Here is a 25,029-nt window from a genome sequence, read left to right on the forward strand (position 1 = left end):
AGTATTCGTAAGCACGGTTTTATATGTTGGTAATTTCCTTTCAGAACATAAGAATACACCTGATATTGTTATAGTTTCCTGCTGTTTTTTAAATCACATGCGTTTTTTTCTTAAATGTCGATGTTTCGCAAAACGTATTTATTTATCTTAACCGAGATTTTATCGTGTCTGATTCGAGTTTAAAGTTTGCACAAATATGGTAGTTGAGTGTCGGTAGAAGGCCCAAATAGGCTGTGCCTTGTTTGAAACTGGAATATTCAAGCATAAACTAGCAAGATCAAAACGATGGAAGGCAAAATATTCTTCTGAAAAGCGCCCGACCTATAAGCTTAATACAATTGATACACAGAAGTGTTTAAGCGAACAACGTTTAAATCTTACTAACATAAAAGCGAAAATACAAATTTGTTGTCGAGACATGCGGCCACCTGGCCACCAGATGACAATAAAGGTCAGCTAAAATGGGCATTGTCGGATAGTTACAAATCGAATTGTATGTTAATATTTGCAGACGAAAAGCAATTCACAGAGATTTTCAGACTTTTCTTGGTTCAAATCTTGAGTCGAGCCTGTTTTGAAAGGCAACCTGAAATGAAACAATTATCTGTGGTTGCTTTGTGTCTGACAATGTGATTGGTCGTTCGAAAAAACGTCACATAGGGAAACAAAATTTCGGCCTATTCTTTCTGAAGAAAACGAACCAAACATTCAAAGTTGTAAATCAGGCCGTTTTAAAAAAAATAAACTGAAACATGGCAAGTACGACGTATTAACCATTGTTGCCATGGCACACGGCTGTTAACACACACAGTTGTACAGAGCCGAAAAACTGGACAGGCACAATTTTGTTTGCACTCCCACACTAATAGCTGGACGAACAAAAACACGAGCAAACTTTGACACGCCCTATGCAAACTTCTCTTGGATGATTTTCATGACAAATTTATGTAGAGTATATGGGTCGATTGCAGTTTTTGACAAATATGTATAACTTTAACAAGTTTAGGCATGAGAAAAAACACACCTCAAAATAGTTTTTGGTATGGTTGCTGGTGAGAAATTAGACTTATTCGTAAAGGAAAGTTTTGTCGGCAAGTATTTAAATTTCAGGTAGCTGTTGGTCTGAAAGACTGTTGTCTGGTACGTTACAAAAATGCATGGATATGCTCAGGTAAAAGGCATTTGCTTATTTATTGGATAAATCTAAATAATGCAAAAATCAACAAAAAAGCCGTGTTTAAACGTTTATATTAACTGTGACGTAACATAGCGTTATTTTCTCACCAAGGTTAGTATATTTCCACTGGCAAAGAATTTGGCCCAAAAGTTTCACTTGTGATGAGACAAGCACTTTACAGCCGTCGCCACGCTCCGTCGCACACACAGGTCGTAAATCACGTGTCTAACTGACGTCAAACAGCAGGCATCAGCGCGTGACGCCGGCAAAATGCGGCATTGGACAGTTTGACGCGACGCCAGCTAAATCGTGCCATGACTGTGACTTAATTATAGCCGGTGTTCTACTGCACCGTTCTGACATCTGCCCAAGCGAGTTTGTCCATTCTTCACTGCCTCGGAAGTCAAGTCAGGACCTGTGGATTGAGCGCAGGGCAGAAAATATTTTGCAACTTTTTTGTGTGTAGCAAATACTGCATTGCTCACATCTCTGCTAGCAACTTTAAAGCATAAATGCATTTTTACGACAATTGAAGTTGTGACGTCACAAGCAGTTACTGTTGTCGTAACACTGTTACAAAGCTGGCAGACCTGGTCCAGTTGCTGCAATGTTCCGACAGTTTTTGAAGCATTTTGTGACAATTTGAGTTGTGGCGTCACAAGCAGTCAGTGGTGACGTAACACTGTTACAGAGCTGGTAGACTTGGTGCAGTTGTTGCAATGTTCTGACAGCTTTTGAAGCATTTTGTGACAATTTGAGTTGTGGCGTCACAAGCAGTCAGTGGTGACGTAACACTGTTACAGAGCTGGTAGACCCGGTCCAGTTGCTGCAATGTTCTGACAGTTTTTGAAGCATTTAGCGAGAAATTAGAGAGTAAAGCGCGCTACGAGTTTTGCCGACAATTTGTGTTCGCGATAAATAAAACGTTTATGAGACAGAAGCTTCGATCTTCTCGGTGTTAATTTTGTTGAGTAAAGGCGTCTTGACCAGTGTTACTGTGTTAAAAATGCCTTAAAACGGTGGTATTTATACGTTCTTTTATTGTAAAGATAAAATTTTGCACATACCAAACCTAAATGCCTAAAATATTTTTTGTGTAAAACTTTCCCCAAAGTCAGGTCAAACTTTATTCCCGGTTAAAAGAATTTGCCTAAAAGAACTCTAGTTTAAACATACATCACGAAATGAGACATGATATTTATGGCAAGCTAGCAGTTCGTGATATGTGTGATACTGAAATAAGTTCATGCGTCTCGTTGTAAAATCCCCACGACAAGTTATTTTGTTATCGTGGCGACAAGCACTCATATGAACCGCTATGTGTAATGTAACCCCTTTTTTAGTTACCCTGTATGTTTCAGGGGGAGGGGGTGTTTTGTTGAAGATTTGTATTTGTTGCAACGAAACTGATGACGTAACGTAATGACGTCATATTACCCATGAAGTGAATTTGTTGCATTTGCCACCAATTGGGCCGATCCTAAGAAAAAAAATATATCGCACAATAGTTAAAATCTAGTAAAAAACAAACTACAAATAATATAACAACTAGTTATGTACCTAATCTTCCAGTTGCCGCATTTATTCGACCAAATCAGCCATTTATGCAACAATTTTAAAGATATTTTTATTCGAAATCGGTACATCACAAATTATAATATTATGACAAAATTAAAAACAGTTTTGTTTGCATGGGTAAATCGTAAATTATGACACAAAGTTGTTGTACTTTTAAAAGTAGTTGAAAGGGGTAACAGATGTAGATTAAACCTTTTTTGAGTTTAGTTTTAGAGTTTTTTTTACGAAGGAAAGTGACGAGACGAAAGCCGAAATTACCGTCTACAAAACTGTAACAGACTCACCTAATAAGCCCTTGTTAAAAGAAAGTTTTCTGACGAACCAACGAGTATAACAAAATCACAAATAAGGGGCAAAATATCTCTGTTTTTGCGAAAGGAAGACTTAGGTTTCCACTAAAACTGGTTTGTAGACTTTTGAAAGGAATTTTTGTGCAAACGGAACCCGATTTTGGTTCCTGATAAAATTCTTGGAAATTGAAAAGTTTCGCCACGTGATGTAAAAACCGCGGGCGGGAGAAAATGCGTTTTCGTTGTTGCAATCACTATGGCAACCCGGCAATTATTGGCCAATAGCAATCATGTGTTGCGGTGAGATATTTAGAATCATTTGACGGAACCGATAAAAGGAACCGGTTGCCGCGACGACCAACTGGTAATCACGTGATTCAGTTTTTGCGCCCGCAAACAGGTTAACATACAGGCAGGTATATAAAGGCGAAAAATCCGTTCACAACTTACGAGATTGTGTCGGTTGTTAACTATGACAGAGCTAGTGGAGGGCTCAGCTCGTTATTGAAATGTTGGGATGATTTTGTTTGCTCTTATAATCAAATATTTGCCCGATGCAGTGGTGAAAATGAGACATGGTTTAATATAAGCTGCATGGGTTGATTTGTTTTGCTTGGCTTAAGTAAACTCAGCAATTTAACTATTGGACAATCAAACTGAATATAAAATGAGTAACTGCTTGAAAGGTTCATAAAAAGCGTCGACTGTTTGGTCCAGTACAGTTCAATCGTTCATAGCGGAACTTTGATGCAAACTGATCGTAAAATGAGTAACTACTCGTTTATACCAGGAATTTTAAACCAGATTTGTGTTTTGGTAGTATTTTACAATGTTGAACTTAACGCAAACTGATTATTAAATGTGTAACCACTTGAAAGATTCTTTTGCACCGGAAATTTTAAACCAGTTTTCAGTATTTTACCATGTTGTTGTTCTGATTTTCATTTTTCACCAAAAACCAATCACCAATGTTTGGTGACTTTGTCATTCTTGAATCCTTCACGCCAGTTATATTTGCTGAGTCACGGGTTGTTGTCTGTATTACGTCACAGAACCTGAGTGTTACGTCACAACGGAGGAACGCGCGTGTTTACTCGACGTCGCGTATTGGCTTCCGTTTTGTTCATTGTTACGACGATGTCGAATATCGATTCGATTCTCCTCGCTTTGTTACAACTTCTAGAATGTCTTGTCGGCAAATTGTTTGTGACGACACAATGAGGTAAACTATATTTCTGGCCATTGAACAAAGCTCGCTCGAGAACCCGGTTTAGACATAACTGCGAATCGGTTTAGTTGGAAGTATTAACATGTTATACCGTTGTATGCTATAGTTGATTCTATTTGAATAAGGTAATGATGATGTTTATTGCTTAGGTGAAATATATATTTCTTGGATAAACGGTGGATGACTTTTCTTGACTTTCAGTCTGTTATATTCAATATAGACTCCAAATTGCTCAAAACAGTTTTATAAAACTAAATGCAGTCTCCTAATTCTCAGGTTGCTAACCAACGGACCAATAAATGATTCTCTTAGACGCAGCTTTAATCATGTTTTAACTCCAGGTGCGAGATTTGTTCCTCAAATATTCTTTCGACAAGCACGAACTCCAAATAAGGCAAAAGCATGCGCTGAGAAAAAACAACACAACATAATTTACTCGATCCCACGCGTTTGCGAACGAACAGCGGGAAATTGAGTCTACCTGAGGTGTACGTGCGTCGAGTCAGCGTGGAAGTGATGAACAATAGTTGTAGAAGACAAAAGACTCGAAAGGGCCTTTCTCCTTGACCGGATAGGCCAGTGGGTTGTGACTGATTGATGGAAGGCATACCGTGCTACTGAGATGTGAGAGTTCAAGTGTGGAAAATCTTGTTAAGGGTTGCTAAAAAGACCTAGTATTACGGATTTCTATTTAATAAAAGGTTAAAGTTTTTTGCTTTGATGGCAAAAAAGTTTAGTAATAATGTCAAGTTTATAGTATTGAGTTGAAGTGATTAAGCTTGAAGAGAAAACATAGCGACAATATTAAACTAAACCAAATGACTGAGACGGAAATAGCTGCGCCACGTTGAAACGTTATGGAGCGCAGCATAGCGAAGGGTTTAATTGGTGGTTAATGGCTAAACGCTCTGCAGCTACACCTTATTATAAAGCGTTATATGCCGGGAGCTTACGAAAAAGTGATATTAGGAACATTTAGTCAGTAAAAATATAATTTAATTGCTATACTGAACAATTATAGCAGTTGTGAGATTTCTTGTTCTGGTAACAAAGCTTTAAACCTATGAATATTAATGTCAGAAATTTGTATCTAATCTCGTAAGGTTTTATGCCACCCCTACTAAACGGACAAAGTTTGAAGCACATTTCCATTTTATAACAAGGTTAAGGAGTGAATTACTAACTAGAATTTGACTCAATTTTGTAAAATATTTTTTTGGTTTAACGATTGTCCTTTCAGGAAAACGCTGTTTTCTTGTTGTTTGTTGACTTGACGGAAAACAAAAAGCTTAAGAGTAATGTCAATTCAAACAAACTAAACCGAAAAATTGCTTTATAGGAAATATTCTGACAATAGAACAAGTATACAGCGACAGTTTTTTCTCAGATGTGTCAGCAACTGCTCATGCCACCACAAATGATATAACATAGGTACACCAATCACATATGATTTTAATCGTCTACTATTTCACTGATGATGGCATTAGCAATTGCCGAAACGCCTAAACAACAAAGCATGTCGCCTTTTTCGTCTCTTTTTGGTGTGATATTTTTCAATAGACTTGCGAAGAGTTCCGTGTATAGCGTTTCGAAGTGAACCTTATTTGTTGCACATGGTTGAAAAACAATGTAAAAAAATCCCGAAGTTATTCGCATTGCAACAGCAACCGTGACGTAACCTGACGTCATTACTACGAATTAATTACGTCATTTAGTAATATTTGTCCGAAAAAACTTTGATCGTGTAATCAACGTCCGCTGATTAACCAGTTATCCAGTTGCGGATGAGCTGTGAGTAAACGTACAATCGCTGAGTCACGTCGTGTTCCGAATATATTAGGCGCGCTACGTGAACTTTAGACACAATCGAGAAAGAAAAATTGTAAGTGAAATGAAAAAGTGCATCATCCGTGTTATTATGGGTTTCCGAATTTATTTCTTGTTTTTTTGTCGTTGTCGATGACGCAGCGTTTTTCAAGTCTGCTCGTCACAATAACACGTATAAAGCGGGTTAACGAGCTAGCTTCATGCAGTAAACCGGAACGAGATATTTTGTAAGTTTAGGGGAAAGAAATTTGGCAACAAAAAGGAGGATTAAAATAAAAAAAAATATCAAACGTTTATCTTCATGAAAAAGACTGATGGGTTCAACAAATCAAAATGGTAGTTGATTATGTTTTTGCGCAAATTGCGTTTTGTTTCAAAAATAATTGATGCAAGATGCAAAAAATTCCAAGCTAATACTTATATTAAGATTGACCTTTCGATCAGAAACTGTAAGTGGAATTTAAAACAGAAAATTTCGTTGTTTCGTCACAAAGCGTGCAATCCATAGCGAGAATCAACAATGGCACGTTTCATTATAACGTCACAATGCTCTATATACTTTACTTCCGCAAAAACCAAACCGAACTCTCGGTGTTTGCTACAATATACCTCGAAAAATGTGATCTATTTGGTAAGTTTCGGCCGTGGCACAATGTTTTGCGCAGGATCGTAAAAAACCCACACGCAGTTACCCGAGGGTGGAAGTTTCAGAATTTTGTCTTATGGCGTCATAAAGCGTCGTTTGAGATTGCGAGGTCGACGCAAGGTTACTTATTCTTTCACTACTACGATCTAAGCACTCGAAGATAGAAGTTTAAAGAGAAATGCGCTTAGCCATTTTAAACCTAAATCGCGTTTTGTTTGTTGTATTCCGTTACGACACGTATTGAATTATGAAAATGTTTGGACGGCATTTAGTGAACTTTGGCGTTTTGATGCTAAAGTTTAGTCCGTGGTCTTTTGAATTAATTACGGCTTTCTGCAGCTAAGCCAAGTAATGAAGTGTATGGTACCCCAAGTTCGCAGGAACAAATGTACCGCGTTAAAGCTGATCACGTGTTAAACAGGTGAAAGAAATTAATAAAAGCAAAAACCAGATTTTAAGAACTTGGTTTAATATGTGAGAATTTTAATGCTTCTAAATGAAAGAAATGCATAAAATTAGATGACAACAAAATATCTAACTGCACACCAAGCAAAACAGAATCTAAAAAACATGAGGCTGATCTATTTTCAGGTGGTAACATAAAAAATCTCCCGCTGACTTTGCGCTGAAAGGTGAACGCCGTGCGCAATGGACCGTGGCGCATAAGTCAAGCGTGACCGGCAATAATTTTGCCCTTTTCAGTTCGACCACAAGTTAGGGCGGTGGTTGTGTTATTCTTGTGCCGTTAAACACCGTGTCCACCTCGCCACACGACATTTGTACCTGGCACGGTATTACTGTTATGATATCAGAGTATGAAGGCATTGTCGGTTTGAGGCTTGTTGTTTAAAGGCAGGTTTACTACAAAAAGTGCGAAAGTTAGCCGTGGTTTATTTTGTGCATAAATAGTTTGTGCAGCTTTTCGTCATTTAGATTTCGTCATTTAAAACAGCAAAAATAGCCCGACGTTTATTGTAAGTTTTTGCTTTCGTTTTTAGAGTCCTTCGTTTTTTTGCCATTGTAACGTCACAACAGACAGGTATGTTACGTCACAACCGCGAAACGCGCGTGTTTACAAGAAGTTGACATCCGTTAAACCATTGTTACTGCGTTTTGGAATATTAAATCAGTTTATCTCTTTTGTTAGTTCTCGCTAGAACGTCTATTTGCGAAGTAACAAAAAGGCTAGGGGTTAAAGACTAGTAGTTATAGCATGAAGACCACTGCTTATGGGCCTATTCAGAAATTGTACTGGTTAAAGTAAAAATACAGTGTTTGTTTCGTGCCAGCTAATACAACTCTTAAGTAAATCAACTTATTAAAGCGTTATACGTAGAAAACCGCAAGGTATGATTAGGCAAGAAAGCAGAAGCGGTGATATAGATTTTAGTTTCTTGTGAAATCAAAGGCTTGCGGCAAAAGTCAAGTGTTTGGTTTTCAGACCTCCTTGGAGGAAATTTCCCAAAACTTGCACGGTGACCTTGGAGCTAGAAATCATAAAGTGTCGATTCAGGCCCAAACTTGATTAAACTTAAAAGGCGTTCTTAAAATCATTAGAGGTCTCTGAAAATAACTTAGTGGTAATTAGTAAAAAATGCAACGTATAGTGTTTGCGACAGGATCTTTCCTGCAAATAGTATAGACATTCATACCGTTTCATGGTAAATTTTGGCAAAATGTTCACTTCGGTTTTGGTTTTAGGGCAAGTTTTGTGAGCAACATCGAACTTTAGAACAAGATTTGACCTGACCTTTCTATAACTCAACAAGCGTTTGGACTTGGCGTTTGTTTTGTGGCCAGTTTCAGCTGATCCAAGATAAACAGCTTCTTATCGATTTGTGGCTGAACCAAGCCCTAACTCGTCTCGTTCTGCGGTTTTTACCGAATTTTTGCAGCTGGAATTTAAGTTCAATTTACACACGATCGACAGCAGGTTTGCGCTTTGTGTCTTGAAATATAAAACTTGGTCAACAAAATAGTTTGCTCTCTAACTGAGGTTTTTTTCGAAGGAAGCAAATTTAAACCGAGTTTTGTTGGTTCCGTATTTGTACGCTTGCGATTGGTCTGTTTTTGCCTGTTTTTCACTTGTTTTAGCCCCCTATAACAAATATTATAATATAGCTGTCACAAGTAGATTTTACAGAAAAAGGGTAAAATTTACAGGATTTTTAAAAGCGTTTTGTTTAAGGTGCCACGAAACGTTAAAAAAGGTAATTTGTTGACAAACGATTTTTTGCAAAATAAGTGAAGTGACAATTGAAAAACATTTTATATTGTGTCGCCCCTGATGCTTTCTCTGTTGTACGGCAGTAAGTTTCGTCCCTTCTGTTGGTTTCATTTCACCTAGAGATGACATCAGTGATTGTTGCCCAAACGTTGATATGCTTTACAGTTTACACAGTTATTTTTTGCTGACTATATAGAACCGTGCATTGTGTAGGTATCCACTACCCAACATTTCATAGCCTGTTGACAAGAATGAGTTTCCCATAAGCTTAGTAATATCGTAAGCAGAACGATTCACGCACAAAAGAAAAGACAACACAATAACTTTAGTTAAACTTGTGGGTTTTGCGCACCAACTGACACACGGACCCATAGTGATGAAATTCAAGTTCAAGTTGAACACCAGACGTTAGGTTCTGGGGCAATTTCTCCACCTTAGCTGTCAAGTTTGGAGAATGGCCGCCGGGTAAAGTTATCAGACAGTGAGCAGTCAGGCGAAGTCTTGCACTGAGTCAGTTTTAAGTGTTTTTGCGCGTATGACGTATCACACAGAGTTTAAATACGACTGGGCGAATTTTATTCGCGTTTTTTGGGGTTCGGGGTTTGTGACGAATAGAACGAAACTTGATGGCTAGAAGAAAAAAGGTGTTAACATGTACGAGTATAGATGGATGTTCAGAAATATGTGTAATTTTGAATTAAACGGAGAATGCCAATTAGTTTGTTAGATGTGTTTTTTTCAATTGAAATTACTTTTAGCGATTTTAAATCATTTGAAAATGTAATTTTATCACATACACAAAATACTCAAAAAGAGTCGCAGATGATCAGCTTGAGTGTAATGTTTTAATTTTGAAAAAACAACAACATTAATTTCGCCTTACGTAAGTTTCTGTTTGTTTTAAATGTAATTTTATCATTGCGAACTGCAATTTAAAGACAGAAGCAGAGTCAGTTTACAGTTTATCAGTTATGTTGCTGACACTTAAATTTTATTGCAGATGTTTTCCAGAATTATTTAGGTAGGCTTTGTTTACTGTTTAAACATTTGGTTTCTCGCGTTCTGCCTTTCTAGTGTTGAGCTCAGAGTTGCAAGTCGGGCCGGGTTCGGGCTCAGATTTCGGGCCCGCTTGCATCTCTGGTTGAGCTAGTTGAAGGAAAAATAGCAAACAACGTTAAAGTTTATTTCGCTACCTCCTAGGCGTTGAAGCAGACTAATAAAAGTTGACAAGATTTACAATTTGTTGGTTGTTTTGTTCACACAACGCCTATGTTTCTCTACATAATCCAGACGAGTGATATGTTTTTGTTTTTCACAAATTAAACTTGCCTAAATGGAAGAAACTTTTAAAGCAGTGTAGTTAAATAGCGCACACAAAAGAGTAGAGCTTAACCAAAATACACTTATTGTTTTAAAGAAGCAATGCCGTTCTGGTGGGCGAAACGTCACCAAATTAAAGTTCTTGAAACAACAACTAGTATTTTGTTTAGCATCACACGAGTTGAACGACAAATTTGTTAAATAAGCAACCTGGTGGACGAAACGCTTGTTGAGTGTTTTCTGAAAACGCTCGGTTAGGTATTTGAAAAATAAAAGCAAAGTTATAGATAGTTAATGTATTTGAAGTATAAAATGCATGTAGTGTAGTGATGTTTTTTGAGGGCAATACTCTACTAATATGGACATGGTTTTTATGTTTTCAATGCCCTGTAAGACAACTAAAAACAAAGTATATCCTGAAATAGAGCTTTCATTCATCTGTAGCATTTCAAACGTGTGTTCGAACAAAACGAAATAAAGGTGAAAAATGCCTTGTACTTAAAAGTGAGGTCACTGTTTAAGTAAACTTTATTGCACCAAAAGTGCTATTCGTATTTTCACAGTTCCATAAATAACATTGAATTCATACTAGCAAGTGTTTTTCAGCCGTCTGGACCGGCGGATTTCATGCGTATAATATAGGATTACCAATGTCCATTGACCGAAATCATGCCTTGTGACGTTGACAATGCTGCTATTCTACCCAACAAGAGACAAGGAAAATCGCCTCAAGCGCCGACGCCAGTAGCGATTTTCAAATGTGTTGGGCAAGCTTGTTGCAAGAACAGTGAGAATAGACACTCAAACGGGACGCTATTAGCCTAATATAGGGCTGCTAAAACCTGCTTTGGGCGTGCTAGGATTATTACAAAAGACCTGTAAGCTTATGATTTTAAGTTTTGTAGTCAAATGTTACCAGTCATTAAAGGTTATTAGCTAAGATCTTTAGTACTTCAGTTTGGAAGGTGCATAGTTTGTAAAGGTTTCAATGAAAAGTCGAACAATAATTTATTGTAATTCAATTTGTATTTGTTAAGAATAACTAAATGCAAGTTTAAGCTGACCAAAACCTTTTTTGCATTAAGATTCAACTTGTGTTCAACACTTAGGTTCTCGTGTTCACATAAAAATATCAACTGGTGAATTTAAAATTGGATATAAATCAAGAATCTGGTGCATCAATATGGCAAACTTAATATTGCAGTTTTGTTTTCTTTTGATGTTTGGAACTACTTTGGTAAGTTGATATTATGTTTTTATAGTTGTTACATTTGTATAATGCGTGTAAACATGTCAATTTGAGCACCAAAATCAACATTAACTACTGAAAGAAACCTCCCGAAACGCAAAGGGCAAAATAACACCCCTAAAAGGCAAGTTTTCAAAATGTGCAAAGCTATTGCGTTTGCTGGAATCAAGTAGTTCGCTTTGCAAGCATAAAGTCGTCACCTCTTGATTCTTGTCTGACAATTATTAACTATGCGGTCATCAAACATACGCCTTATGGCGTCACACTGGGGCGTGTTGTGACATGTTAATTGGACTCGCTGTGGAGTTCTTGTTCTAAAGGTGTTAAACATGCAGTTAGGCACGAAATACACAATGTTTACACCACAATGTTTTTGTTTAAATCAGCAGCATTTAAAAGATAACTTTAAACTATTTAAAGTCTGTTATGTTATGCCCAAATTGCAGTGACTCTTGCTCTAGTATAAATTCTATTGTACACTTCCATTGCTTATATTGTTTTTTATCATATCTATTCTGCTTACAGTTAATGCCATGTCGTGTGTACAACACACAGTTCGTTCTTGTGAAACGTATTTCACAGAAATCACCCTCAAAAATTATTATTTATGATTTCTATCGGCAGATTTTTGGTCAGATGGTCGTTGACAGCATGGGAGGAACCGCGACCGAAGGTACGTAGCGGTCACGTGTGTGTGTGTGCAGTCAGTCGTGACGAAATTGTGACGTCACATTGAGCTTTTTCTCATTGCATGTCGCTTTCTATAACTTCCCGTGTTTGTTTTTTGTATTTAGCTAATTGGGTGTGCAATAATTCATGCTCGCGCGGTCAGTAATTATGACGTCATAACAGAGCCCTAATTTTTGAAGACGCCGCTTAATTAATTGTACTACGACGTCATTAATGTTTGTGACAATTTTGAGCTAAAAACCTACGACTGAAATCTGTGAGGTCGTGGATATAAGACCGTCGTGAAAATAAGCTAGCGCTCATGCATGTAGAAGCAGCATACGACGATTACGGCCCGTCGTGTCTTGACGACGAAAGAGCTTGCGCTGATGGGATAAATTGTGTTTTAATTTCCGAATGGTGTGATGGCACTCCACAGTGCGACGATCAATCGGATGAGAACAACTGTACAGGTACGGAGGAAGTGAAACAATGGTTTTCGAATTTTGATCACACTTTTACGCGACTGTTGGCTTTGCATGCTGTTTTGAGCAATGATTGCATGGTTATAGACTAGTTGTTTAAATCCTGCTTTTTTGAAAGATATGTTTTCAACTTACACGGGCTTCATTACTTAACAAAGATTGCGTTTCTGAAAAACCTTTTTCCAAAAAAATGCATAAATCTTATGGCAATACGGAATTTTCATTTACTAATTGGATTCTGGTTGTATCAGTCGCTTAATCCACCGCACAAACTGATCATTTTGCACGACTTAACTTTAAATAACAGCAAGCAGAAATGGCAGCGGCCTCTACAAGTTCTTTGTTGTGATAAAATTTTAGACGAAAATCGTTGCTTTACAGCAAATGCGACAGAAACAAACAGCACAACTTCAGCACCAACGACGACCACAGAACCAGATTATTACACGTCGGGTTGTGACCCTGGTCTATTTGAATGCAGTAGTGGAATTTGTCTACAACAGACTTCGGTGTGTGATGGCACTATGGACTGTGATGACGGTTCGGACGAAGTCGGCTGTCGTAAGTTGAACTATGTGCCACATTTTGTTGTAAGGTTGTGGGTTTGAATCCCATTGCCATATAAGAATGCTTGGTGGCCAGCTTGATTCGGTATAACGCCTTCAATGGGTTTGCACAGTGATCTTGTCTTAAGGTTATGGGATCAAATCTTAGTGATGCTCTCTACATTTTCTTTGCTTGTTTTAAATATCAATTACCTATAAAGTTTGTAGAGATGAGAAAGCCAAACGTGTCATTTAATCCCAATAGTTTGTTAAAGTTTTAAATGCTGCTAATATTTACAAAAAATAATCTCTAAAACTGACCTAAAATGATCGCACAAATAAAAACGGACTACGGAAAATGTAGAGTAGGGATGGCAAAAACTACTACTGTATAATGTTATAACAATGGTTTGTACACGGTCAATTCCTATAATAGGAGATGTCCTAGTTATTGGATTCTCAGAAGCAATGTTATTAAAACTACAGCTTATAATATCTACCCCAGAATACAACCAGGCGAATTTCATTTGCTTGTAATTCCCAAACCTAATTACCAATGATGGCGGTCACTGTTAAAGAAAAACGCAAAAAACTTTCCCTATTTTGTTTTGCGACATAAACATATTTGAATTGTTTTTGTCCGTATTTTTTATCTTTTTTTCTGTTTAACGCTGGTTTGTTTCACGCGTTTGGTCAAGAAAGAGTGCTTTAAATTTAATCAAATTTGGACATATGTTAGTTATTAATCCAAATTTGATCCTCCTGAAGTTTGACTTTTAATGACCCAGCGGTTCACCCACAGGCCCCCAAAACGTAATTTTTTTTCAAACGGCTGTACTGACTAAAGTACACAATCTAGTTGAAAAAAATTCTGGTTCCACTAACACTTAAACCATTTTAACCGAGAAATTTATTTTATTTCAGCTACATCAGCTGCAACGACCACCACAGAAGCGGATTATTACACGTACGGGTGCAACCCTGGTCAGTTCGATTGTAATAATGGAGTTTGCCTCGAACAAACTTCGATGTGTAATGGCATCTTGGACTGTGATGACGGTTCGGACGAAGTCGGCTGTCGTAAGTTGAACTAAATGACACATTTGTTGTAAGGCAAGATTTTTCTAGCCTACGCCTTTCCATATGGTAATGCTTGGCGACCGAGTGATTCGATATGACGCCTTCAATGGGCCTGGTGTAATGTGATTTAAATGTGAGTGTGTCGTGATCGCTGGTCTACATAAACGCTTCAGGGCTGACTCCTGCCGTGGATTCGAATCCTAGTTTTTGAACACAAGAGCTACTAACACAAGAACTCACAGTAGAAGAGATTTGCTAAATACCGATAGATGGCGTAAAGAGCGTAGGGTTGAGGGAATAAATTTAACTTAAAGAAATAGGTTTTTAGGTTGATTTTAATGTTATTATTATTATTATTATAAAACTTTAGACCAACTCTAATAGCCCTAACCGTCAACATTTTTTACACAATCTGCATTTTAAATATTTATCAAATATTTTCAAACCTTTTTATACTTCAGCTTCCACCACTACAACAGCCACCACGGCAGAACCGACCACCACGACCTTTACCGAATACGACTATGGTGATTGTCCTGAGGGTGATTTTCAGTGTGAAGATTTTGTTTGTATTCCTGTCTCTTCGAGATGTGATGGAGAATTCGATTGTTCGAATAACGAAGACGAAGATAATTGTCCCGATATGGGTGGGTGTAACAACGGTGTTTCTAAAAATATTTTGCTCAATTTTTTACACTTCTTTGAAAATGTGTCTGTTTGTGATCAATATAACTTAAAACTTATTATTGTAAAACATTAAAAAAATATTTTCATAATTGTTTTTAAAACAGTACTTTTTAAAACATATTTATAATATATAAGCTATTGCTGCCAGGCATAATATCAAGTTTATAGAGCTCTTATGGCAAATGTATTTTAATACAAATTATCATGTATTTTTTATTACACTTTTGATTATCCATTAATTTCGTTGCACCCAAATAGGTTTAAATTGCCAATTTGTCAACAGTCGTGTTTTTGCCACAAGTTGTTTACGATTTATTCTGTTACCATAGGCAACATGACGCAATCAACAACCGCCACAACGACACCAGGGATCACATGTTCTTATGAGGGAAACATTTACGCTGCGAGTAAGTCAGAAAAATTTTTGTCCAAGTTTTTTTTGTAATGTTAATTGTTTTCTCATGCTGTGTTGGTAAGGTGATAAGTTATATGTTTCTCTTAAATTTACAAAAACAATAGATTAAATCAGAAAAATCTTTGTCCAAGTTTTATTTATGTAAACTTTTGTAATGCCGATGTATTGGTAAGCTATATGTCCGTCTGACCAAAAAATTAAAAAATTGTAACAAATTAACAATCTATGCTGTTTAATTCACGAATATATTATTGAGTTGTTATATATATATTAAAAATCTCTTACAAAAATTTTATTTAATTTATAAAATTTTATTAAAAAAAATAGAAAATCATTTCCATTTCAGTCCAATTATAATGGATACAAGACAAGCCAACAAAGCGTCTAAACTCCAATTCTCTATGACGTCATAACGGCTTTTGTTTTCAGACGAGATCATCATTTCAACAAACTGTACGGAAGTGACGTGTTCGAGTACCGGACGTATTACGACGTGGAACAGTTACGACCCGACGTGTGGGGCAACGGCAACAGCTGCTACCTGTAAGTCTGTGTGACTGAAAGTGTGTGTGACTGAAAGTGTGTGTGATTCTGGCACAGAAATGCCCAACTTAAACTTTTAAAACTTGAGATGTTTCCCTAAGCTAGTGGAATTTTAAAACTTGAGGGAAGGAATTTGCTATAATATTTACATGTGGTTTGTAAATAGACACTTAAGTTATGGGAATATAACCTGTAAAGTTGATAAAAGACCCAATTTTAAACGATCTTTGTGTGGTTTAGTATTTACTAGTAGTCTTTAAGGGCAGGTCTATAAATGTTTTGAACTGTTAAGTGAGGATTTGTCGACACAGGTTGGAAACCAAAGCTTTTGCAGAAAATTAGAGAATTTGTTTATTTTAGCCAAGCATGAAAAAAATATATTTTTCACCAGCTGGTAAAAAACACCTTGTTATACTAAACGATTTTGTGTTGTAGATTTGATATTCTATGTTATGTTTAGCTAGTTGTTTGTTAGAGACAATGGTTAGCGTGTGTGTAGTTTTAGCAAAAATAGTAAAATGCACTGCAGAAAATAGCAGAATTATCTCATTTCAAAACCGTATTAAGAATGATTACTTTGGACTCGAAGCTTCTTATAAACTAAAATGTCTTTTTAACCAAAAAACGAGCACCTTTTACGATTTAGTTTTTGATCAAAGCATGAACATTTAAAGACCTCCGTACCATTGTGACGTGTTAATCCTCTTAAGTGACGTCACAAGGGGGCGTAGAAACAATAATTTTCAAACTTTTCCCTCGACTAATCCTGTATTTTGCATGTTGCTTAGATTCCCTTCTGCTTTCACTTCTTGCTTGCTGGTGGTTGACGCGTTCATAACGACTGGTGCGCGATCGCATGGATCGGTGTGAGGAGCGACAGTCTGTCTGACTCGGCACTTTGCGCTGCATGACTCAGCAAAATCCGCAGTAGTTTCATATATTCTTTCAATCGTTCATATTTATTGTTTTTTCAATGATTTTCTTTTTTTCTCTATGCATCTTTTTGCACGTGTGTCTTTATTGTTGCTGAATAATCGAATGCTCCTTGTTATAGTGACAAAATGTTTAGGGCACGAAAAAAACACAAGAATGTGGTACAAAAATTTAGCGCGTACTAACTTGTAGTCTGCAGTACTTTTAGTTTATTAAACTAACTTTTTCACTGTCATTAAACTATCGATAGATTTTTAATTGAGTCGTGTTATGTGAACAGTCGATGCCCGTTTAAATCATAACTAACATCGGTACTAGCTATTTTATTCGCCTAAAACAACTTCATTTATATTCCGTGTACTGTCACTGCACAATGTACTCCATAAATAACTACTTCGTACAAACGATTCAAATATCATGCCCTGAAATTTTATGATTATTATTTTTGTTACATCATACGTTTCAACTCGCGCAATATAGCAGTTGGTTTTTTGCCATTTGTAAAAAGCCTTTAGATGTTAAAGTAGTTAAACGTTATTTCCATGTAGCTGTTTTTCGCCTCTTAGTTGCAAAACCAACTGCTTTTTTGTTGTGTTTTTCAAAAATAGTTTTGTTATATTGTGGTGCGGAAGTTAATACCATATGTTTGGTTATTACCACGCAGTATTTAGTGAAGTTATTCGTTTGTTTTTAATGTTTTATGATAAAAAATAATTTTCTAATCTTTAAATCATCATGAATTATGTGCGGGGCTGGCCCCGTTGGTGCTAAGCTTGTTTTTTGCAAACACCTGCCAAATATTTCCGTAATTATTCTGCCTTATTAGCCAAGTAACGAGTCCTAAGCATGTATCATATATTGCCCTTACGACTATGCTTGCTTGAAAGTAGCCCTGATCGAGCTTCGTGCAGTAAACCATAGCGAAACTGCTTCAACATTGCATACGATTAAGCGGAAAAACTAAAAAATATTTCGCCACGATGATATGCACAAAGCTCGTTCCCCAACCCGCTTTAAACTTGTTGAAAATCTGCGATGACAAATCGATTTTAATTTTATTTCTTGCAATAGCCCAATAGCAGCATATTACTCTGCCTTTTGTTGCAGTATTATGACGTCATATTTTGCTTTGTGTCGTCATAGTACTATTGTTTTATTGTTACGTACAATTATTAAAATGCACTTAACCAAATGGACCTTAATGTACGTTTACGTTACGAAGCTAATAAATAATGTTTTCAAAGTATCGCTTGGTCTACATTTTCCCTGCAGATGTATTTTTCGGGGTAACACTAGCCTGACGTAACAGACACGTGATGTAATATATGTGATTGTGACGTAACATAAGTTGTGGAATGCTTTAATTATGCTTATTCTTTACTGTAAAACTTACAATAGTTAAGTTAGCAAAAATGGTTTATAAAGTCATAAACTGAATTATACAATTTAAAAACGAAACTTATTTATGACGTAACTTTTCTGTTTGTGACGTAGCACCGGAACCTCCCGCGAACGCGCGCAACTTCACAGCGTGGGCTTTGACCTTCATTGACTGGAGATACAGCTTGTTTGAACGGTGGCTTCCAGGGATGAAGAAATACATACGGATAACCGGGGGTAAGGGTCACAATTTAAACGCATTTTTACATCAAAATGCAAGGTGGTATAAACCAAGTGGACATGACAATAAAATTATAAGCCGCCACCCTGTTTTTGAGAAGCACTAACGGTGGAGAAAAAACTTGATAAGCTGCTGCTTACAATGGAATAAATAAGGCACAAAAAAGAGTACTGCACTACGCGCATTCAGTGTTATTTACCCTGATAAAGGCGACCTGTATAGGACGTCGAAACGTCGGAATAAAAATACATTTGCCAGAAAAGCTCTAAAAACTTGTTACATAAGAGAGGTTTTCCCACCCTAGTGCATTGTGGTGCGATTGTTGTAAATGGTGTGTAAACATTCTCCTAAAAATGCAAAAACCAGCCACGCTTTGTACTAAAACAGCTGAAAGTCTGTCTGCAAACTTAGTAGAGTTTAACATTGGCATTTTTGTCTCTGCAGTGTCGGCGGACTCTTTGGCGCCACCCAACTGCCCGCCAGTCGAGGCTGTTTCTTGTTATCCCAAATCCTGTGTGTTGGACCCAGTCGGATGCCAATACTGCTACTGCAATCTCCTTGTAACAGGTACGGAAGGCTTTCGGTTTCACCAGATTATGTTGTGCAATGCTACTTCTTAAATGAATTTCAATTAATAAATCAAGCCTGTGTAGCTCAGCTTGTAGATCGGATAATCGTGGGATCGAATCCCACCACGGGCTAGATTATTATAGTTGTTTTCTTCCCATATGGGAGAGATAATACTGGGATCAGCCCTGATGCGTCGATGCAGACCATCGATCACGGCATACATATCGATAAATCATAGTACATCAGGCCTATAAAGGCGTTGTACCGAATCAGCCGGTCTCCTAAGCATCTCCATAAGGCAAGGCACAATCTAGAAACAGGTTTGGGAGACCGGCTCATTCGGTATAACGCCTTTAATAGACCTGGCGTACTGTGATTTATATAGGAGATCTTGTAAGACAGGATTTGATTCGGTACAACGGCTTCAAAAGGCCCAACGTATTAATCATTATATTATGCATTATTTTTACAGGCCAACATTTAAATTGTTACGCTTGAATGCTTTCAGACTCACGTGACACGCTGATCGCCGCGTTTGACCGCGATTACGAATTCTGGAAGAACCGGGTCGATCCGATTTGGACGAAAGTTTTCCAGAAATATGAACAAACACTGAATTGAATCGTTCGAAAAGAAAAATTGACTGTAAAAAATGAACATTTTTAAAAACGAAAAAATAGAAACGCAATGCTTTACGCAAATGATCAAAATGACAACTTTAGTAATATATCAAAACCACCAACAACATGGCTTAAACTGACGATCACTGTTTTCCTTTTTACGTATAATACATTAAAACCAATGGACGATAAAATCCTTGGTAAAGCAGAATCCGTAGGTTTGTTTGTTTCTTTTTTAAAAAGGAAGTAGTTTAAAAAAAGCTTTAAACTTAATTCGGCAAAAGTTTTTGTAGCCAAAAGTTACTGTTCCGATTTGATTTTTTGCAGTTCTAAATGTCAACGCTATTTTACATTCTAAGCATTTTTTGTGTCTTCAACTTTTTTGTAAACTTTTTATCAACCCCTAAAATTAAAGATGGTATGACAAGTTTTGAACCGCCGTCCTTTTGGTTTCTAGCTACCTAGAATGATTAAAATAATACAAAACTATTAAAATTAAAAAAGGAACAAAAATTGTTTGGTCTGACACCAATAAAGAATAACTGTATTTCTTCTGTTAAAATCACTGAAGTGTTTATTTAAACAAGTGTTTGAAAGTTGTATTTCTGTTGTGTTAAAAAATGCTGAAAGTAGTTCCTTTTACAAGTTCCTTGCTTTACGATATGCAAGATGTTACAACGATGCAAAAAACGATATTCTGTATATTTTGGTCGGTAAATTAAGGCGCACTTAAAAATTGGAGGTGCTAATATGGCTAACTGTGTTTTTAAACAGCAATGAACGAAAAGCTTTTGATCTCTGTATTTTGTTACTGTACCTAAACTTTTATTCTTGCACAAAATTAACAGTGAGCAAAGTTACTTACTCCGAAGCACCTATTTGCACCAAATACCTTTTTTTAATAAGTATAAGTAAATGAGTAAATGTCTTCCTTTTTTCACCATTAAACTTTTTAACCAGAAAAAATACAACTTTAACTTTGCACGTATAGCAATATTTAACACACCCTGGCTTGACGGGATTTGAACTCTGGACCTCAGTTTTTACTTTCCGTCAAAGTTAGTTTCAAAGTTCCAACTTCTAGCACTGGTTCCGTTTTCGCATTGTAAATAAATCTATTCATTGTGTTTGGGTTGATTTTTTTTAGTTGCGAATATATTGAAAATAGGTAGATATTTTTTGTATTGATCAGAGTAGTAAACGGCCTCAAATTGGAGTCCGAACCGGGCCCGAACTCGAAAGTACAAGCCCGAAACCCGGCCCAAACCCGGATCGTTTTTGATAAGCCGGTTTAGGCATGAAAGTTTGATTGACAGCCCTATACGTTGAAAACTCAGGAAAGACCAAGACATCAAACACAATAGACAAGGTGTCTTGAACAAGCCGTTTTAGGGCTGTTTTACATAAGGTCAGGTCCAACAACTGGCTACTTAGCTAGTTAAATGTCCTTAAGAAATACTGACACAGAGTGTAACGTCAGGCCCTAATTAGGCCCGTTTTTTTTAAAGAAACCTATGCCCGAACCCGAACCCAGCCCGAAAAGCCCGGCCCGACTTGCAACTCTGGTTTTGATAGAAGAGAGTTTTTCGATTTGTTGGGAGGTTTACAGTTTTATTTCTTGTTTTCAATTTTCTTTAACTATATTTTAATTTGTTTAAACACGGCATAGAAATATATCGGTGCTGGTTATTGCGAGAGCCTTGCATTTATCGATATGATGCAACATGTAAGATAATTCATTGCTAGCATTTGCCTTTAGTCATTATGCCTGTCTTTACCTTGGTTATCCTGCACTTATTAAATCTCCGTAGTCGTAACTTTTTACCGAACCACACCTCGAGAAAACATTTCACGCCCATGCCTCCTATTTGACATGCCAAATCAGAACAGAGGCATCATTTAAATCAGAAGTGTCGATCCGAGGGGCAGGGTTCGGGTTTCTTCAAAGAAAACGGGCTTTATTCGGTCCCGACTTACGACTCTGCGTCAGTATTTTATGGAATAAATTTTACCAGCTGAAGGAGTTATTTGCTGGGTATAACCGAATGTCAAACCGCATTGGTCAAGACCAACTGTCTTTTGTGAATGTTGCTTTGGTCTTTTCTGAGGCCCTAATGTATAGGCCTGTCAATCAAACTTTCGAGCCTAAACGGGCTTCTCAAAAACGACTCGGGCTCGGGCCGGCTTTTTAAAAACGATTCATTTTGCACATTTGTTTTTTTTAAAAGGCGATTCCGCGATAATGTTTTAGTTTTAAACGCCCGCGATAAAGTTTTAGTTTTGAAATGGTTTGAAACAAAAACACTTAAGTGCTAAAAAGGTTGCCGACGCCTAATTTAAATAATATGACACTTGATTTGATGACCGATGTTTTTTTCGGTGTCCTTGCTGTTTAACTAAACCATTTAACAATGACAAATCTATTGAAGTAAAAATGAAATAAATTTGACTTTACTGAATTTGCCGAATGCAAAAAACGAATTAATGACGAGTCTATTTCCAAGGAAATAACAAATGTGCAACTGTCATTATCGTTAAGCAACCGCCAGATCTCGATAAACATTTTATCATGGATTATTGTTTTAGAATTTCATGCACAAAAATTGTTTGACGCACAGTGGCTGGATTCCAATATATTTATAGCTGCAAATAAAGGATACGGAAATGTATGATTGACAGTGCCGTTAAGAAAATGCAAGAAACGCATTACAAAATATTAATTGTTTAATAATTTTAAATGGAAAATTGGTTTGGTGGACGTTCGGAAGATTTATGTGTATTTATAACCGCATAAACAGGATATTGGTAAAATGTGATTGAAATTACAGTTTTGGAAATGTCAGCAAGATTTTTTTACGTTTTATTGCTATGTTTTTTTTCTTACCCTTTGTTTTCTGTATATAGCATCTTTCAGACTGTGCCTCGCTTTTCAATAATTAAACCGGTCGGTTCGTGGTAGTGACTAAGATTTAATCCTTTTACATTTAAGCTGAATTGAAATAACTGTAACGCATTTAGTGTTCTTAGGAAATCGTAACAGACTTATTTTGTTAAAGTAAGTCTTTTAAAAAAAAAACTTTTGTCTTAACAGCAAGTACACAGAAATCGTAGAAATGCTGTGGTTATTGTTTCAATTGATTTTCGTCGGATGCGCGGAAGGTGAATGCCCGGGTGAGGATTTCAGTCTCGCTTCTCGAACTTACATAAGTGAGACCTGACTTTGAATCAATTTTATACTGCTATTAAAATACTATTTATTAAATTTTATTAAAGGACAGTGGTTCTGAAACTTTTTTACTCTGTGGAATTCATAAAATGCTGCCAATTTTAAAAAATAGCATCACATGAGATTATTAGACCCTCTTTTTTATCATGAAATACGGGTTGGGAACCACCGTGCTACGAGGGTGCCTAAAACTTATACAGACGAATCCAGTTAATTTCATAGCGATGAGCATGCTTTTCTTTGACCTATTACTAGGGTTGGCCCAAACGCCTACTCTGTAAGTTATTGGATTAAAGTTTGGTTCTAGTGCTTTGCAAGCTGACATTAAACACCACTTTGGAATCGTTAACGCTTCGGAATCGCAGACCTGCACAACCACATAAAAAATGTCTACAAGCAACACACATTCTTTAATGTTGACGCAAGAAATTTATTAACAACAAAATTTGATGTACTTTATTTTGATTGCAATTTTGTTTTGTTGCTCTGATACCACAAACAAGCCCAGAGCATTTTAATGTGAAAAATGCATTTTATATGCAGTCACTCCAGTATCGGATCGCAGGACTTTTTGTGTAAATAATCGGATAACTGGCATCGGCTTGAAAACTTGTTATCGGTTCAACATTTCTTATTACTATTTGTAACTTTACCCACAGAACCTGAAAATCTCCCGGTGTGCGAGAAACCATACCGCGGTCCCAACTGCACCTGCCCTTCTACAGTGTTCGAATGTGCTTGTCACAAGTTTGGTCGATGTGGGGACAAACCAGGATGTATTGATATGTCGAAGATAAATAACAGAGTGAACAACTGTGGTGATTGGAGTGACGAGTTTGGTGAGGTTTGTCCTGAAAGAAGGTTTCAGTGTGACTGCATCAACACTGCTTGTAAAGGTGGTGTTGGGTGTGTGTTGGAGAAGTGGCGATGTAATGGAAGGATAGATTGTTTAGATGGCAGTGATGAGGTTAATTGCACTTGTCCAGCTCATAAGTTTGAATGTGATTGTTACAAAACTATAAATATAAACTGTACAACTGACTTCGGTGGTTGCATAAACAAATACAGGCAATGTAATGGATATAATGACTGTGGAGATTGGAGTGATGAAGTTAATTGCACTTGTCCAGTTGATAAGTTTGAATGCGCATGTGTCGGCACGAAACAATGTATTGGTTTAGATGGAAGTTGTATCGACCGGTATTTAATATGTGATGGAAATCGTGACTGTTTTGATGGTAGTGATGAGACACATTACACATGTAACTGCACTGGAGTTTATGCAAGATGTCCGTGTGATCCTGGTAACAAACATTGCCCATCTAATGGCAGATGCATACCTTTTGACTGGATTGGTGATGGATTTAAGGATTGCTATAATGGAAGTGACGAAGTTTGTTCATTCTCAAACTTTACATGTCAGTCTTGCACAATGTTTGCCACATCTTGTAAGAGTGAACAACTTGTCAGATATCTTGTACATTTCACAGTTCCAGCAGAGTGCAACACAGTGATCCACCCATCGTGTGCTCATGAAATTAACAGTTGTGAAAGCGAGAATGTCATTTGCATCTCCTCAAAATGCAAAAACACAAACATTTTTTGTCAAAGTATGTTTATTTGTATGAACAAAAAAGTCATAGCTGGAAATTATTTTTGTGACTCAGTTACTAGTTATAGTGACAATAGTGACGAAATCAAGTTTGGACTCGGCTTTAAATGCTCTGGAACGTCTAGAAAAGGTGCTTGTGTTTTGCCTCAAATTAATGTCTACGATTCAGTGGCTCAATGTTCTGATAATTCTGATCTTTGTTTTGTCAACGGACAGTTCAGATGCTTTCAGTGCTTAGATAAAAAGTTGATCATATCTCCCAACCAAGTTTGTGACGGTATAGTGGATTGTTTTGATATGTCAGATGAGTGTTTGTGTTGGAACCAAAGTTTGTGTAATGATATAAGGGATGGTTGTCCATCACATCAGATGCATTGCCAAGATAAAACGGTTTGTTCGTTCCAAAGAGGAATGTTGTGCAATTCAAGCGAGCAATGTGTTGACCAAATTAACACGAAATACTGTTCGACACCAATTAACT

The 25,029-nt window shown here is 36.9% G+C and overlaps 1 protein-coding gene across 3 annotated transcripts; it reads left to right on the plus strand.

Annotated features, from left to right (window-relative positions):
* Positions 1-11,347: 11,347 nt before the first annotated feature.
* Positions 11,348-20,837, plus strand: LOC145238923 (SCO-spondin-like). 3 transcript variants are annotated; one of them, XM_080102207.1, is made up of 11 exons: positions 11,352-11,530; positions 12,167-12,215; positions 12,544-12,684; positions 13,078-13,257; positions 14,166-14,321; positions 14,783-14,968; positions 15,338-15,415; positions 15,853-15,966; positions 18,394-18,516; positions 18,965-19,087; positions 19,599-20,837. In XM_080102207.1, exons 1-11 carry the CDS (start codon positions 11,477-11,479, stop codon positions 19,709-19,711), a joined length of 1,317 nt encoding a protein of 438 aa, XP_079958333.1. In that variant the 5' UTR covers positions 11,352-11,476; the 3' UTR covers positions 19,712-20,837. The 3 variants fall into 3 exon arrangements, with proteins under 3 accessions (XP_079958334.1, XP_079958333.1, XP_079958335.1); XM_080102208.1 differs by lacking the exon at positions 12,544-12,684 and having other exon boundaries at positions 11,348-11,530; XM_080102209.1 differs by lacking the exons at positions 18,394-18,516; positions 18,965-19,087; positions 19,599-20,837 and adding an exon at positions 16,755-18,145 and having other exon boundaries at positions 11,357-11,530.
* Positions 20,838-25,029: the final 4,192 nt, after the last annotated feature.

The sequence above is a fragment of the Phallusia mammillata genome, chromosome 7 (genome assembly GCF_965637545.1).
Source record: "Phallusia mammillata chromosome 7, kaPhaMamm4.hap1.1, whole genome shotgun sequence".
In the NCBI taxonomy this organism is placed as follows: Eukaryota; Metazoa; Chordata; class Ascidiacea; order Phlebobranchia; family Ascidiidae; genus Phallusia; species Phallusia mammillata.